At 48.0% G+C, this 15,402-nt stretch overlaps 1 protein-coding gene across 8 annotated transcripts in view; it reads right to left on the bottom strand.

Annotated features, from left to right (window-relative positions):
* OSBP2 (oxysterol binding protein 2) overlaps positions 1 to 15,402 on the bottom strand; it is a 183,215-nt gene that overhangs the window by 159,932 nt on the left and 7,881 nt on the right. For 3 of the 8 annotated variants that reach the window (XM_046639620.1, XM_046639623.1, XM_046639621.1), the window contains one exon: positions 3,779 to 5,151. In XM_046639620.1, the coding sequence (XP_046495576.1) occupies positions 3,779 to 5,139 (1,361 nt within the window). In that variant the 5' untranslated portion in view covers positions 5,140 to 5,151. Of the gene's footprint in view, positions 1 to 3,778; positions 5,153 to 12,078; positions 12,216 to 15,402 lie in introns of those variants that run through there. The other 5 variants (XM_046639622.1, XM_046639624.1, XM_046639627.1 and 2 more) reach the window with 5 other exon arrangements.

Genomic DNA, 15,402 nt, shown 5'->3' with positions numbered 1-15,402 from the left:
TCTAATCCAAACCCCAACGGATCTTTTCTTTTTTTTTAATTTTTTTTTTTCTTTTTATCCCCAAAGCCCCCCGGTACATAGTTGTATATTCTTAGTTGTGGGTCCTTCTAGTTGTGGCATGTGGGATGCTGCCTCAGCATGGCTGATGAGCGGTGCCATGTCCATGCCCAGGATCCAAACTGGCAAAACTCTGGGCTACCTCAGCGAAGCGTGGGAACTTAACCTCTTGGCCACGGGGCCAGCCCCCCCCCACTGATTTTCTATCAAGGTAAAAATAATGGGGATTGAAATGCAGGTCAAGACTACAAGATACCCCAGTACACCTACTTGACTGGCAAAATCAATGCTGACAATACCAAGTGTTGGAAAGGATATAGGTCCACAAAATCTCTAATTGCCGGTGGGAGTATGAATTGGTACAACTGCTTTGGAAAATAGTTTGGCATTACGTAAGGTGAGTATTCACACTCTCCACAACCCAACGATTTAACCCAAGAGGAACTCCTGCACGTGTACAAGAATTTTCACAGTCACCCATCAAGAAGAAAATGCATAAAGAAAAAGTGGGACACTCACATCCTGGACTGTTACAAAGCAGTCAAAATAAATACCCCCAAAATCATACACAGTTGAATAAATATCCTTTTTTATAAAGTTAAAAACGGTTGAAATGAAAAATATGTTGTTTAAAATTTCACGTAGATGAGATAAAACTAAATAAAAAGGAAAGAAAGGGGAGGGTGACCAGGATTTGGGGTGGTGGTTATCCTGGAGGGGGGCAGGCTGGAGGATGAGATGGAGGAGGGAGCACAAGAAATATGTGCCCATATTTTCTCCAAAGAAATTTCTCCAAACACCAGGCTTCACTTAGTTTAAAAAAAAAAAAAGAGTGGTCTTTCCAAAAGGGAAGCTAGCAAGAGAAATGGCTCTGATTCCTTCTCCAACAGTCACATCAGCCCAGCAGGTAAACCTGATTCTACCTGGCCCCTAAGGAAAGGAGATCACAAATAAAAATTCTTTTACTCTGTTTTCAGCTCACAAGCACCTGAATCTTGCCTCCATTCCAGCCACACACACTTGGAGAACCAGTGAGGGCTAGGGGTGTGGGGAAGGTGGGAGGAGATAACACACACATGGTACTGGGCACAGACGGAGCCCCAGATAACCCACCCTGCTGCTGTCAGGATTACGAGCCATGGGCCTGGAGGGTGCTCAGTTCTTGACCTCAGCAGGCAGGATGGCCATGCCTGGTCTGGAAGGCAGGATTCAGATCAGAAGCAAGAACAGGAGAGCAGTGTCAAACACCTGAAGTGCCGGGAGGCATGAGGAAAGGCAGACCCAAGTGTTTTCCAGAAGGCAGAACTGGAGTACAGGGAAGAAGTGGCGATCTCGGCTGCACCTCAGAAGGGCCTTTTCTGCACACGGAGACTCACTCATCTCCAGAAGCATTTAGGCATAGCCCACAAACTGGGGGCCTCTGGGTAAGCCACCGGAGCTCTTTCATTATGCCTCAGTTTCCCTTCCAATAAAATGGGAATGAGGACATCTTTGCGACTGGCCTCACATGGGACTAAACGAGAGCACTGTTCCTGTGCAAATGTCAGGAGTCATGCATTCCACCCAGGCAAGTCAAGCAATAATCTTGCCCACCTTGGAATCTAAAAAGGTCCCAAAATAAAACTACCAAGTTGGACTACACAAGCACACACACAAGAAACTTGTCCTATCCCTTCCTCCCCTAAACCAGTTTTTGTCCCCACAACCTTAACAGCAAGCAATAAGAATCTTCCTTAGTTACCTGCAGAATCTGCACATTTGAGATTACCTTGAAATCAGCCAACTTTCTACACAGAGTTATTTTAAGAAAAGAAGACAGGACATCTTCACTCTTCCAATTAAAGTAAAACAACAAACATGCATGAGGTCAGGTTTTGCTTTCACTAGAACTAGGCCTTCTTGCCACTGTGGGACACTATACTTGTAAATATTACCTTGACCTCTACAGGTTAGTACTACCTGATAAAATACAGATAACTCAGAAATGCTGAACTCAAGGATGAGTGGGCAGAAGGACACACATCTGGGACAGGGACAGACTTTGGAGTACAAAAGGCCCAGGTCAGAATCTCTCTCTGCTGCCTGCTGGGCTGGTGACTTCGGACAAGCTATGTCCCTCTGTCAAATCTCAGAACCCCTCATTTATACAACAGGACAACCCTGGAACCCAACTCACAGTGTGCTTGTGAGGATAAAATAAATGAATGTAACATAAAACAGTGTGTGTGGTCCACAGCCGACAGGCCCCATGTATTACGTCCCTTGCCTTTAAGAAGACAGAGTGATACTTATTTCTAGCAAATCACTGATGATCCCTATCATTGCCTGTTTTGGTAAAATGTTTACTTACCTGACAGAGGATGGCAAGTGAGATAAAGACACTGTTTGGAAAAGGATCTCTTTTTGCTTAGTTGCCTAACTCTAAAAACATTACACTCAGTGTGATCTGTATGATACAACTGAGTGGGCCGAGGGGCACCAAGACAGCACATGAGAAGGGCGCATAAGAAACACATGTCAGCTTTCTCCTTTGCCAGGAATTAAACACAGTGATCTCCGTTTTGGAGTGGGAACCATCACTTAAGTTTAGTGGAGCTCCCAAATTCTCAGAGACATCATAGACTCAACCATCCTCTAGAGGCTATGTTCCAAAAAAGGCCAGGAAGGACCATATAAATCCTATGGTAGGTGACCTGAAGGGATACAGCCTGGCCAAGTGAGGTGAGAAAGGTGACCTGAGTTTCAGCAAACAGCAAAGTAGGGCCCGCCTGTTTGCAATGACAATGGAGCAGCATCACCTGGGAACTTTCAGAAATGCCAAATCTCAGGCCCCTCCTAGACCCACTGCAGCAGAAACTCAGCAGGGGGCCCAGCACTCTGTGTCAACAAGCCCTTCAGGGAATTCTGATGCTCACTCAGGTTTGAGACCAATGGCACAGAGTGACCTGAGAGCTCAGAGTTTAAGCCAGCCATCCCCAGGGAACACACCAAGGCAATAGCCAGTGAGGAAGGAGAGAAAGCCTTCAGCATCTTTCCTCCTTTCAATCAATGTTGGTGGGCAGACAGTGTTAGCTATCTCACTACTGGACTTCAACTTGAATCCCATGCTGCTTCTGGGATAAGAAAGGTCACAGTGGGGTGTTTCCTGGTTATCCACAGAATGCCAAGACGGGCTCCTGAAGGGTAGGAGCTGAGTCTGATACATCTAGGGGGCTGCTGTGCCCAGCCCAAGGTCTGGCAACCAGCAGGCATCAGGAAAGGTGGGAGACAGAGAGACCAACTGAGGAGGGAACAGGCAGCCCTTCTCATGAGTGGATCCCAAGGAATGAACAAGGTTACTGTCCCCCTCAATCCCTAACACAATGATCTTAGCTCCTAAACCAGAAAGCTCCTGAATTAAGGAGTTGGGGGGCTGACTGTGACTTGCCACCCCAGGTCCCACAACTACCAACACTAGAGGGGCCCTGAGACCCCAGATAACTCCCTCACTCCCTAAACCCAAGCGTGCCAGAGGTGATGTCCACAGGGGGCTCTCATGCCAGAGGCCAGCACCCCAGCCCTTGGAGGCTGGCCGGAGGCATTATTTCTCCTTACTAGAGGGCATGTTCCCAAACAACCCTAGGCTAGTGGCGGTGTCCTCCAACCCTGGATGTCCTCTCTCACCATCACTGCAGCATCACCACCCTCCAAACTCAGATGCCCCACCCTGACACTTCCATACCTGTAATAAGACAGCAGGCCATTGCTGAGCACGAACCAGCGGCGCTGGTAGCCCTTCAGGTAGTTGGTCCACTTGAGGAGCCAGCCCTTCAAGCTGTCCAGAGGCAGTTCGACCGTGGGGGCAGTGGAGGTCCTAGCAGCCCCTGACATTGGAGCCCCAAGAGACGTCCTCACGTGTCCCGGTCGCAGAAGAGGCAGAGGCTTTGGCTCAGATTTGGTCAAGGACACGCGCCCCACTGTTGGCTCCAGCGCTGGTAGCTGCTCGGATGAGCCCTTTGTGAGTGGCCCAGCACCTACACTTGAGCGCAACTCTTGCCGTGGCCCTGACCCCGTCCCCAACCCCTGCAGCAGTTCCGATTCCTCTTTGGACCCTGGCCTTGGCTCAGACGTCTTCTCGGACTCAGGCTCCGATCTTGGCACCGGCTCAGAAGCTGGCTGTGACACCTGTTCTGACACCGGCTCAGGCACAGGCTCGGGCACTGGCTGGGGCTGAGGCTTGGGCTCCGGCCCGGAGCCGGGTGTGGAAGCGCTCATGCTCGGCGCCGCCGTGTGGCAGGACAGGCAGGGGACAACCGTGAACAGCGACGAGAGCCCACGGGAGCGGCCACCGAAGCCGCCGCCTCTGCACAGAGCGGCCGCTTTCCCCATAGAGCCGGCCGACCGGAGCGCGGCCGCGTCGAGGGGAGGGGGGAAGCGGGAGGCGGAGGCCGGGGGCGGGGCCGGGGGCGCCGTCAGAGGCGCGCGGCGCGAGGCGGGGGCGCGCGCAGGTCCCTCCGCCGCCCGGTGCCTCCTGCGCCCGCTGGCTGTTGCCCGCCCAGCGCGCAGCGGGCAGGGCTTGGACTTCTGTCCCTCTCGCGTCGCCAGCGCCCCGGTCAGGGTCTGGCCCTTGAAAGCGCCGTGGAAACACCTGGGGGTGAGAGGTTGGCAGGCGGGCGACGCGGAAGGGACGGCGCGCTTCAGGCCACCATCCCTGCCTGTGCCCCAACCCGTGCCAGGCGCTGGAGGAACAATGATGAATGCGGAGCCCGGTGGCTCCCAGCGCAGCTCTGCGGGCGGGGTCGTGCGCCGGCGCTCCCCCATCCGGGGTGGGTTCGCTCCCCGAAACCCAGGAAAGCGGGGGTGGGGGGTGCAGGTGCTCTGCTTACAGATCACCAAATGCTCCCGAAGCACAGGGTTCCGGCCCGGCCGGATGACACTAAAAGCTGGGGAAGAGGCCCACCGTCCCCCATGGCAGCCATTACCTGTCTGTGGGTGCTTCCCGCGGCAATCCGGCTCAGTGGCCCGAAACCACAGCTGCCTCCACTTCCTGGGCCAGCTGGCCTCTGGTTCACTGCCAGGGCACTTCGCTGCAAGTGGCGACATAGTTTAGGCTCTCTAAACGAACAGAGAAAGAGTTTTTGTAAACCGAGTTATAGTACAACAAGGAACACATCTAAAAGCGGAGTTCTTAACTTGGGCCTCCTAGATATCCCTGAGTAATCTTGGCTGGCGGTCTGTGAAGCTTCTGCAATAGTCTACGGAGTTCTACGTGTCTATGCAGTTTTCTGGGGAGAAGGTCCATAGTTCTAACGGGATTCCCAAAGGAGTCTATGATCCTAGAAAGGTTAAACATCACAGATTTTAAATAATCTATCCTACAGGGAAAAGCGGATGGTTACCACAAATAATCGGAAACACAAGTTGAAAGGTTGGATATTAGGCTTCTACTCAGACCCTTCCAGCTCTAGACCTCTATGCAGGCTCCCCCTGCTCATCCTAACGTGTCTTACCTCCCCTTACCCACTGTTCATTCCTGATCTTTGCTTGTGACAAAGTTACCTGTGCAGGGACCTGCCTCCTACATGAAGTGATGGCAGGAGCTGAGCAGACTTTAAGGTCCTAGAAACAACAGGTGCAGACACTCCCCTAAGCAGGAGTCCCTGCCATCTTTGCTGGTGACTCGGGGACCCCTTTCTGGGGCACCTGCCGCTGAACGGTGGTCTTACCTGCAGTTTCGCTGTGAGCTCTGGAGTGCAGAAACCTGCCCATTTGGGTCTAGCCCATAAGTACAAAGGTGGTTCTCAAATTTCAGTGTGTTGAGTCACCCCAAGGAAAAGTGATTGCCTCTTTGCAGCAGGTAGGGGAGAACCGGGCAACTGGAGAATGGAGTGGGCTGCTTGCCTTTCACTTATACTCTTTTGAACCTTTTGAATGTTTTAACTGTTTCAAAATAATAATAACTGTTTCAAAAGAATAATAATTGTTTAAAATCATTCTAGGGAAACATTAGAAATTTAGTTTTCCATCCCCATCTCCCTGGGATTCTGAGTCAGTAGGTCTGAGGTGGAATCCAGGCATGCATTTTAATGAGCTCCCTGGGCATTTCTGATGTGGGTGGATCATGGACCACATTTGATGGACAGTGATATGGAGGGAAAATCTTGGGCTTTAGGAGTCAGATGCACTAAAGAAATCCTAGTCCAGCCACTCCATAGCTGTGGGACTTTCAGCCACCTCACTGAGCTTCCTCTTGCTCATCTGTAAAATGAGTATAATAATCCCTACCTCACAGGCTGAGAATAATAAAATCATGTATGTAACGTACATTTGATAGTAGATGCTCAGTAAATATTCTCTGGTGATTTATCTAGAGGGTGCTCGGTGAAAAGTTTGGTGAAACGAATTAAACAGAGACCAGAGCAGAAAGAGATGAGACCAAGGTTGACATGCTTGGAAAACAGGCACGAAAATGGGAAAAGCTCAGGGCCTGCTATGTATGTGCCAGACATGTTTGCAACCCCAAGGAGGGAAGCCATCTAGCAAACAAATGCTTAATGCTATGTTTTGACTGCTGCAACAAACGGATGACAGGGCCTAAGTCACCTGCCAGAGTGGGTGAATGTGTCACAGGAAGGGCAAGGTTTGCACTGAGTCAGAGGGACAAGGAGTAGAAGGGCATTCAAGGCAAAGGAATCAGCATGCATGAAGTCCCAACTCAGGAGAGAACACCTTGTCTGGGAAATGAGAGAGCTCAGCATCTAGCTCTGGGAATTAGATGGACACCACACTATCAGAAGTATCCTTTATCCTACAGAAAGTGGGCCTCCTGGGCACAAGGGAGACTTTTCACTTTTAAAGTGCCAGATTCTACCAGTTGGAGAAGGGCTGACTGCAGATCTGGTGCAGGAAATATGCCAGATGAGCCTGCCTGAGACATTTTGTCATGCCAGAAAGTTACGAGGTTATTCAAGACCACTGTGTGTCAAAAGGATTTAAAGGCCAACTTAAAGGGGCTCCCACTGACCAAAGGGACAATTTGAGCATGAAAAGGAATAATGATTAAAATGGGTCAAAACATCAAATATATAAGATCCATAAGTTGAACTCAGAAGTTCCTAAAGTTACAAAAAGAAAAAACAACAAAAAAACCCACATGGGTCACCTCTGGAGGTTACTCCAACACTAACTCATTATTTTGAAAACTGATAATAAAGGGAAAGAATTAAGTCTGTACCCTATATCTCATAGTAACCAAGGAGTTTATGACGGGAAAATCTTTATAGAAGAATTTGCTAATAAATGCAGAAGAAATGACAAAATTAGAAGACAACATTATCTTTTGGCAACCACTGATGAAGTAACAGATCTAGGCAATGATCTTCAATAGCTTGCAGGTGATGGGGTTGATGGGGAACCTCATAAAGGACAGATGAGGCTGACATCAGCTGAATCTACAGATTGATCTTAGCGTCACCAAAAGTGCAATGACAGGACACTATGTGCCTCTGGATGTGACCCAGTAGGAAACACCTATCTCTGCCTGTGAAGTACTTTTACTTCTCCCCTCCCCAACCCTCCAAAAAGACCCCTAAACCTGAATCTAATCAAGCTTCTAGCATGACCAACATAAAAGAAATGCAGAGCACAGAGGAATATGCTAAATGACCCAAGAAGTCAATCAGCCAAATCCATAAAATAGGAAAATCTATATTCAAATGACTTGTTTTATTCAACAAATACATGGCCTAGGGAAAAAAGATGGGAATAGAAAAATGTTATCAATTTTAAAAAGACATGTCAACCAGATGCAATATGTAAACCATGTTTGGATCCTGATTCAAACAAACCAACTGTAAAAAATACCTTTCAGAGATAATTGGGCAATATTGAACACAGATTGGGTTTTAGAGAGTAGTAAGAAATTATTGTGTTATATGTGTTATAATGGTATTGCGATTGTTTTTTTAAGGCTTTATCTGTGGAGATACATTCTGACATATTTATGGGTGAAATTATATGATATACTGGATTTGCTTTAAAATAGTCCAAGTTTTTTTTTAAAAAGTGAGGATGGAGGGTAGATGAAAGAAGAGTGGGCAGGTGTTGATGTTAAAAGTGGGTGACGGGTACACGTGCATACGTTATATTGTTTTCTCTGCTTTTGTGTATGTTTGAAAATTACCATAAAAAGCTCTTGTTTTACAAATGTTGGGCCTTTTACAAACCTCACCTCCTAACTTTTTATTTTTTTATTTTATTGAGGTCACATTGGTTTTTAACTGTGTAAATTTCAGTTGTATATCATTATATTTCGGCTTCTGTATAGACTGCATCATGTTCACATGAAAAGTCTACTTTCCATCCATCACCAGACACATGTACCCATTTACCCCTTTTACCCAACACCTTCCCCTCTGGTACCCACCAATCTGTTCTCCTTATCGATTTGTTTCTTTAACTTCCACATGAGTGAAATCATATAGTATTTGTCTTACCTGTACAACAACCTTGTAAGGTCCATTCATGATTTGTTTTTACACAAGAGGAAATTGAGGATCACAGAGCTAAAGAGGCCTGCCCAGAATCACACCACGGGCAAACGGGGAACCAAGATTCAAACAGAAGGTTCTTTAGCCCCAAAGTCTGTCCACTTGTGCAGTAACACAATAGATACCAGATCCCTCCCCTCCCCCCCCCCCAAAAAGAAGCCCTGCTAGGCTTCCCCTAAGGACCTTAGGAGCAGGAAAAGCTAAAGTGTGACAAGCAGTGAAGGCCCTTGTGGGCTGGAAGGCTCTGGGACAGCTGATCCAACCTCACACTGCAGAGCTGGTCACAGCATCTCTTCCACCTGAGGTCAGCCCTGTGAGATGGCAGGGACAACTGTCCCCATATGTCTGAGTTCAAGGTCACATTGCTAATTGGATAAGAACCCAGGCCTTCCAGCTCCTATGGGCTTTCACTCAAAATCTAGACAGATTCCCCTACAAGCTTGTGGCCAGAGCTAACAAATGTAGATGCTGATTTGTGTCTCATTTTACCAAGGAAAGGAGATTCACGAGCTAAGAGGGAGGCAGGGCAGTATGTAGCTAAGAGCACAAGTTTAGAAGGCAGGCCTCGGTTCAAATCCCAGGTTGGCTGCTTTCTGGCTCTATGCCCCTTAGCTAGTATCTTGTAAAATGAATTGGTGTAAGTTTCCTCTGCTCTTACACAATTAGGTCTGTCTTACCTCCGGTCCCTTTGCTAAATGAGAATATCTGGCTGGAAGCTCTGTGTGGGGCAGAATCATAAACAGCAGTCAGGAGGGCTCTATTCTGTGGTGCCAACATCCACACTGCAAGCCCTAGCTGCCCTCAGATATTTAATTCAATTGCTTCAGAGAAGAGCCATACTGTTTTCTGCTTGGGAGAAATGTTACCTGCACTTTACAAAGCTGAGTGTCGAGAAGGGTAGGGCGGCTGTCTCCCCGCCCCCGCCCTAGGTTGTGTGTGAGTCTATGTTTACTGTATACTGAGTAGATACAAAAGAATATTGCAGAATATATGTAGTGCATACGAATAACCATACAAGACACCCATGGGGTCACTAACCAGTTTAAGGAATAAAATCCCCCATTTTAGTTCCCTGTCCTCCCTTCTACCCTCTTCTGTAACCTGTTGACTTTAAGCCCAAAGACTCCCTGGGTTCTTTCAAGTCAACTGGCTCCCACCTCCTTTTTAGTTGGCTAAGAGAATGATTTCAGGCGCTGCTTCCACCTGTTTCATTCAGCAAGCGCTCTCATCCTCTTTCTATACTTACTGAAATCTCTCCTTCATCCGTGATCTATCCCTATCTAAAATTGAAACACCCCCAACATGGCCTTCCCAAGCCCTCTTAACCATTTTCCTTTTCTCCCAGCATTTGTCACTTTTTTTTTTTTTTAAAGGTTGGCACCTGAGCTAACAACTGTTGCCAATCTTCTTTTTTTTTCTGCTTTTTCTGCCCAAGTCCCCCTAGTACATAGTTGTATATTTTAGTTGTGGGTCCTTCTAGTCGTGGCATGTGGGACACCACCCCAGCGTGGCCTGATGAGTGGTGCCATGTCCGCATCCAGGATCCGACCCAGCAAAACCCTGGACCACCAAAGCAGAGCACGCAAACTTAACCACTCAGCCACGGGGCCAGCCCCTGTCACTTTCTAAATTATGTACTTGGTTGACTCTGTCTCTTCTTATTAGAAGGTAAGCTCCAGGAGGGCAGGAATTTTTGTCAGATTTCTTTCACTGCTCTGTCATCAGGGCCTACAAGAAGACTTGGCATATGATATGAACTCAATGAATATTTGTTGAATAGTCTTCTTTCTAGTTCTCTTTGCTGTAAAGTGTTTAGTACTTTTTGAATTTTCTATACTTTTATTTCAGTAGGGTCTCAAGAAAGATGGGAGGGAAACATGGGTGCTAGTCAAACGTCCTGAGCTAGAAGTCTCAAAGTCAGTGGTTCTTAATGTAGGGGACTGTGGACTCCTTTAAGATTATGAGGAAACCTACAGAATGTACAAATGGGCACTTACACCTGAAATTTTACATACAATTTAAGACCACAAACTTGACCTTAAGAACCTGTGCTCTTAGGACATTTATGGAAAGATGCATAGAAACTATTAACGCAGTGGCCCCAGAGAGGAGGAAGACGGGAATTCTCCTTTCATCAAATGCCCATATAAATCAATTTTGTATATAGTACCTGTATCATAACTTCAAATATTTAGAAACTAGTTAAATATTTTAAAGGAACCTATGTTCTAACACCTTGGGGCAATCACAAACACAGTCTTCAGGGGCCAGGGAAGTAAGCGCACTCAGCCTGAGGACAATACACAGTGGTGGCAGCTGTGGCTAACCAGAGCTTGCACACACCACCCAAAGTGCTTAAACGCAACAACGAGGAAAACATGGTGTTGATCAAAGTTAACATCCCTGCTGCCAGCCCCAGGAGGACTATTAGTTAGCAACCTCTGCTTTGCCCTCTGCTTAGCATGATAGAAATCACAGGTTTTGTTTGAAAACCTTTCTGGGGAGTCGATTCCTCAGTGATGGAGGATGCAGAATCTCTGAGGCAACAGAAGGAAACAGAAAATAGAAAAACACTTTGGAAATGACCTGAGAGCTCCAGAGAATACAGTCGGTGGTACAGGATGCAAATTTCACAAAGAAAGGAGTAGCCAAGCCTCCATTTTGCCAACTTGTCCAGCCCGTGCCTGGCAGGAGCTCCTGGTCCCATGAGAGAACTAAGGCAGGTTAGTGGATGATGAGGGCACAAGGTATGAGACGGATGGAGTGAGTCCAGCCTAGGAAGGAAGAGCTCACATCAGGGCAGGCTCTGTGAAGAAGGTGGACCAGGAGCCAGGCTTGGAAGGGTCGGAGCTGAATTTCCTCAGGTGGAGGTGAGGGAGGGCTGTATTCCTAGCAGGGTGAACAGTAGGATCAAAGGCTCAGAAGTAAAAAACTAAGAAGCCTCTTTGGAGAAGAGAGAGAATTCATGAGATTTGGCTCATGGGAAGGAGAATGGGAAAAAAGCTTGGAAAGCTAGGTTCCACAGGATCAGGCCCTCCCAGTCCTCTAATTTGCCCTTTGAATGAAGCTAAGGAACAATTTTTTCCCATGGCCATTTCATTCTCGTAAAGCCTGTGCACTCAGCCCCCTAGCATTATCTGAAGAAGGCTTGGCTCTGGGGCCCCAATGACTGGCCATTGTTCTATGACCAGGTTCACTGACCTAAGGAGGCTACGAGGTCCCTAATAGGCTATGGATGTATCTCAGTCCAACTTCCTCCTCCTTAGGGATTAACTGAAATATGAAGAAAGAGAAATCCACCAAGGCCTAGAGATGGGATGTATGTTGTCCAGAGTCTAGAGCAAATTAAGGAGTCACAGAAGCTGAACCCCTATCTCTAGATCCTTATTCTGGGGCTCACTTCCCTGCACCAAGCTGCCTCTTGAGGTTTACATGTCAATTCCAAGTATAGCACAATAATTACAATCGTCACCACAACGCCCTTCACATTTACCCCATGAGGTGCCGGGCTTCGTGCCAGGTTCTTAATGAGCATTAGCTCACTGGGTTCTCAGAACAAGCTTCTGAAGTAGGTGCAATTCTTCCTGGTTTTCAGATGAGGAAGCTGAAGCTCTGAGAGGGTGAAACGACTTCTCCTGAGAGGCAGAGATGAGATTCCAACTGAGCCATCCGCCTGAGGGCCCACACACATCAGATGAATGAAACCTCACTGCAGCCCCGAGGGATGAGGACATATGTGGCCCTCAAGGCTTGTGGGCAGCACTTCCAGGGGCCAAAGGGCTGATGAGGGCAAATGTAGCTCAAACCGATTCTCTCTGTAGAGCCCAAAAAAGGCTCAGCCACCATCAGCCGGGGTTTTTATGGGATTCTCTTTGTCCTCTAGGGACTCCATTACATAGAACAAGCTCCATGAGGACAGGGGATTTGAGTCGGTTTTGTTTACGGATGACTTCCAGCACCTACAAGAGTGCCTGGGCCCCATGAGGAGCTCAGTAAACACATGCTGAAATGGAACGTGACTGCCGGTGAGCCACAGGGAGAAACGAGAAAGACCATCACACAAAGCTTCTGGGTGGGGGAGTCCTACCGGCTGAGACCCAACTCAACCCTAGGGGGGATGTGCACTTGAATGACAATGACTTGGCGAGAGAACCTTTGAAAATGCTCCCAGATGAGCACACTGGTTAAAGGAATTCCATCAGAAAACAATTTGTTAAGTGATAAATACATTAGTAAAGCAAAAATCACGCCAAATTATCAAATTATCATTTTGTTAAGCCTGGATTTTTCTGGCTTTCCTCAGAGCAGGAGTTGCTCCCATCCACTCAGCAGGTATTTATGGAGCATTACGTGTATAAAGCTCTGTGCCACATCTCAGGATCTGAGAACTGGATCTGAACTCTGGAAGTGCAGAGATCAGCCACCAGCACTGCGCCCACCTAGTTGCAGGTGGGAGAGCTGAAGCCCAGAGAAAGGTTGCTGGGGGAGGCAGGGAGTCCTAGTCCAAGGCCTGCTCCTGGCTCTGCCCTCTCAGCCCTCATAGCCATGCAGAATTCCAAAGTCAGCAGCTGGACCCGGCTCTGAATTGTAATACCCAGAGTAACACTTCACAGTTCAACAAGGAGCTGCCCCTACCTGTTTGTGCTAGGGGTCCCCAGGAATTAAACAACTTGGCCTCCCTCCCAGACCCTGACACACAGGCCTTCCAGCAGATCCTAGCTGAGCACACAAGTGTCTGCTGACCTCTTGTGGTCACCGAGGGATCTGTCCAGGCCCAGCAGAAAGGGCTTGGGATCCACCTCTGGGACATTCTGGTCTGGTGACCTCACTTCTCAAAGTGTTTTCCCATGGCCATTTCATTCTCGTAAAGCCTGTGCACTCAGCCCCACTTACCTCCTGAGGTCCTCCCTACAATCCCAGGAGGTGAGGAGAGCCAGGATTCCCATTCCCACTTTACAAGTGGGTGGCAGCACCCTGGGATCCAGTCCTAAATCCATTACTAATTCCTTATCTCACCTTGGCAAGTTAATTCCCCACTCCCAGCCGCAGTTACCCATCGGTAAATAGAAGAAATGACCTGCACAAGGCAGCTCTAAGGTTTTTCCAGCTCCCCAAACTCTCAGAGTGGAGAGGTAACTTGACCAAGGTCAGAGTGAATCAGGGCAGAGGCACTCCTGGTTGGCAGGTCACCCCGCTTCCCCACACATATCAGAAAAAGTGAGGGGTGACACAGCAAACAAGAAAACCAGTTCCTCCACCTTTGTGTTCTTATTGTGTATTGAAGGGCCACATGGACAGATGGATAGGTGAGTGGACGGATGAATGGATGGATGGATAGACAGATGGGAGCATATATAAGGACTTGGGGATCACTTTTAGCTGCAACTATAGCAGCTACTTGACTTCCCCTGCTCCCTGACAAGCTGCCCATATAATTCTAGCTGTCTCGCCCCTTGGCTGGCTGCTCCACATCCACCTACTGGAGTTCTGAAGCCCCTGCCCGGGCCTGATAGTCTGGAGCTGGGACTCACTGTATGGAGAATGAGTCCTCATCCAAGACTTCCTCCCCATTGTGTCACTGACCACCATGGTCAACAATGGTACCCAAGGAGGAAAGCCATGAACAGGAGGCCCACAACATGGGCATCCCTCACAGAGCAGTTCCTGTGGCCAAGAATGGGTGGAATTGAGGTGGATGCTGGCAATGAAGCTGAGGATCACGAGGGCAGCTGGATAGCATGGAAAGAGCATGCCTTACGTGTGTCACACCCTGGTTCAAACCTAGTGATTCTGAGTAGGTACCTCAGCCTCTCTGTGCCTTGGTTTTCTCACCTGTAAGATGGGCGTGATACCTGACAAGTGTTGTGAGGACTGAATAAGGGAAGATATAAAAGGCCTTGCATGTAACAGGTGCTTGGTAAACAGAAGTTCCCTCCTTTTGTTCCAGGTTGTGGAGAAATTCTAGAGAGGGAAAGAACAAGGTCCACTGAGCACCCAACAAGTTTTTTAAACTGGGAAGTTTTTCAAAGTACTCTCAAGTAGTGACATGCATTTGGCACTAGGGGAGGAAGGAATGAAATGTATTTTCAGCAAGAATTAAAAGTATGCTCAAACACACTTGATCCCTTTAAAGAGAGTATTACTCATCTGTCCCCTGCCATCGGCACAATTCTTCAGACACAAAGGATGTTCCACAAAGATTCCCAAGGGCAAAACTGAGAACATCTTTTCACAGCTAATGGGTGGTGGTCAGGACTCCTGCGTCCCATTCTTCTACTTCCTGGGTGAGCATCTCCCTCATCCACATCTCCCTAACCCAGCTTAACTCCACCTAATAGCCTATCCATCCCAGAATGGGTGACAAGTCCTTCTTAGCCATCTGATAGAAGGGAGACCTGGGTTTTAGTCCAGCCCTCTGTTAAATAGCTGACCTCAGGTAACTGATGTTACAGCTGAGGCTCCCACAACACCATCTGTGGAATCACGCTCCAGGGGGCTCCAGGTCCCGGCTCTTCCACTTCCAACCAGAGTGATAAAGACAGGGAACTTGCCACGTGGTGGTTAGGATATGGTCTTCAGAGTGAGACAGGCTTGAGGTGGGCTTTGTCACTTACTAGCTGCCCAACCTCAGGCAGGATTCTCACTCTCTGAGCCTCAATTTCTCATCTATAAAACAGGGCTCAGAAAATTACCTAAATTGTTGTTGGGAGGATTCAGTGAATTATGTTTAAAAAGAGCTGAGCCTTGTGCCTGGCACATGAGTGCTCAATAAAATGTTAATAGCGCAACAGTTTTGATTACTAGAACGGGCTTCCAG

The sequence above is a fragment of the Equus quagga genome, chromosome 15 (genome assembly GCF_021613505.1).
Source record: "Equus quagga isolate Etosha38 chromosome 15, UCLA_HA_Equagga_1.0, whole genome shotgun sequence".
NCBI classification, from domain to species: domain Eukaryota; kingdom Metazoa; phylum Chordata; class Mammalia; order Perissodactyla; family Equidae; genus Equus; species Equus quagga.
Note: the sequence above shows the minus strand (reverse complement) of the source record. Positions and strands in the feature narration are given on the sequence as shown.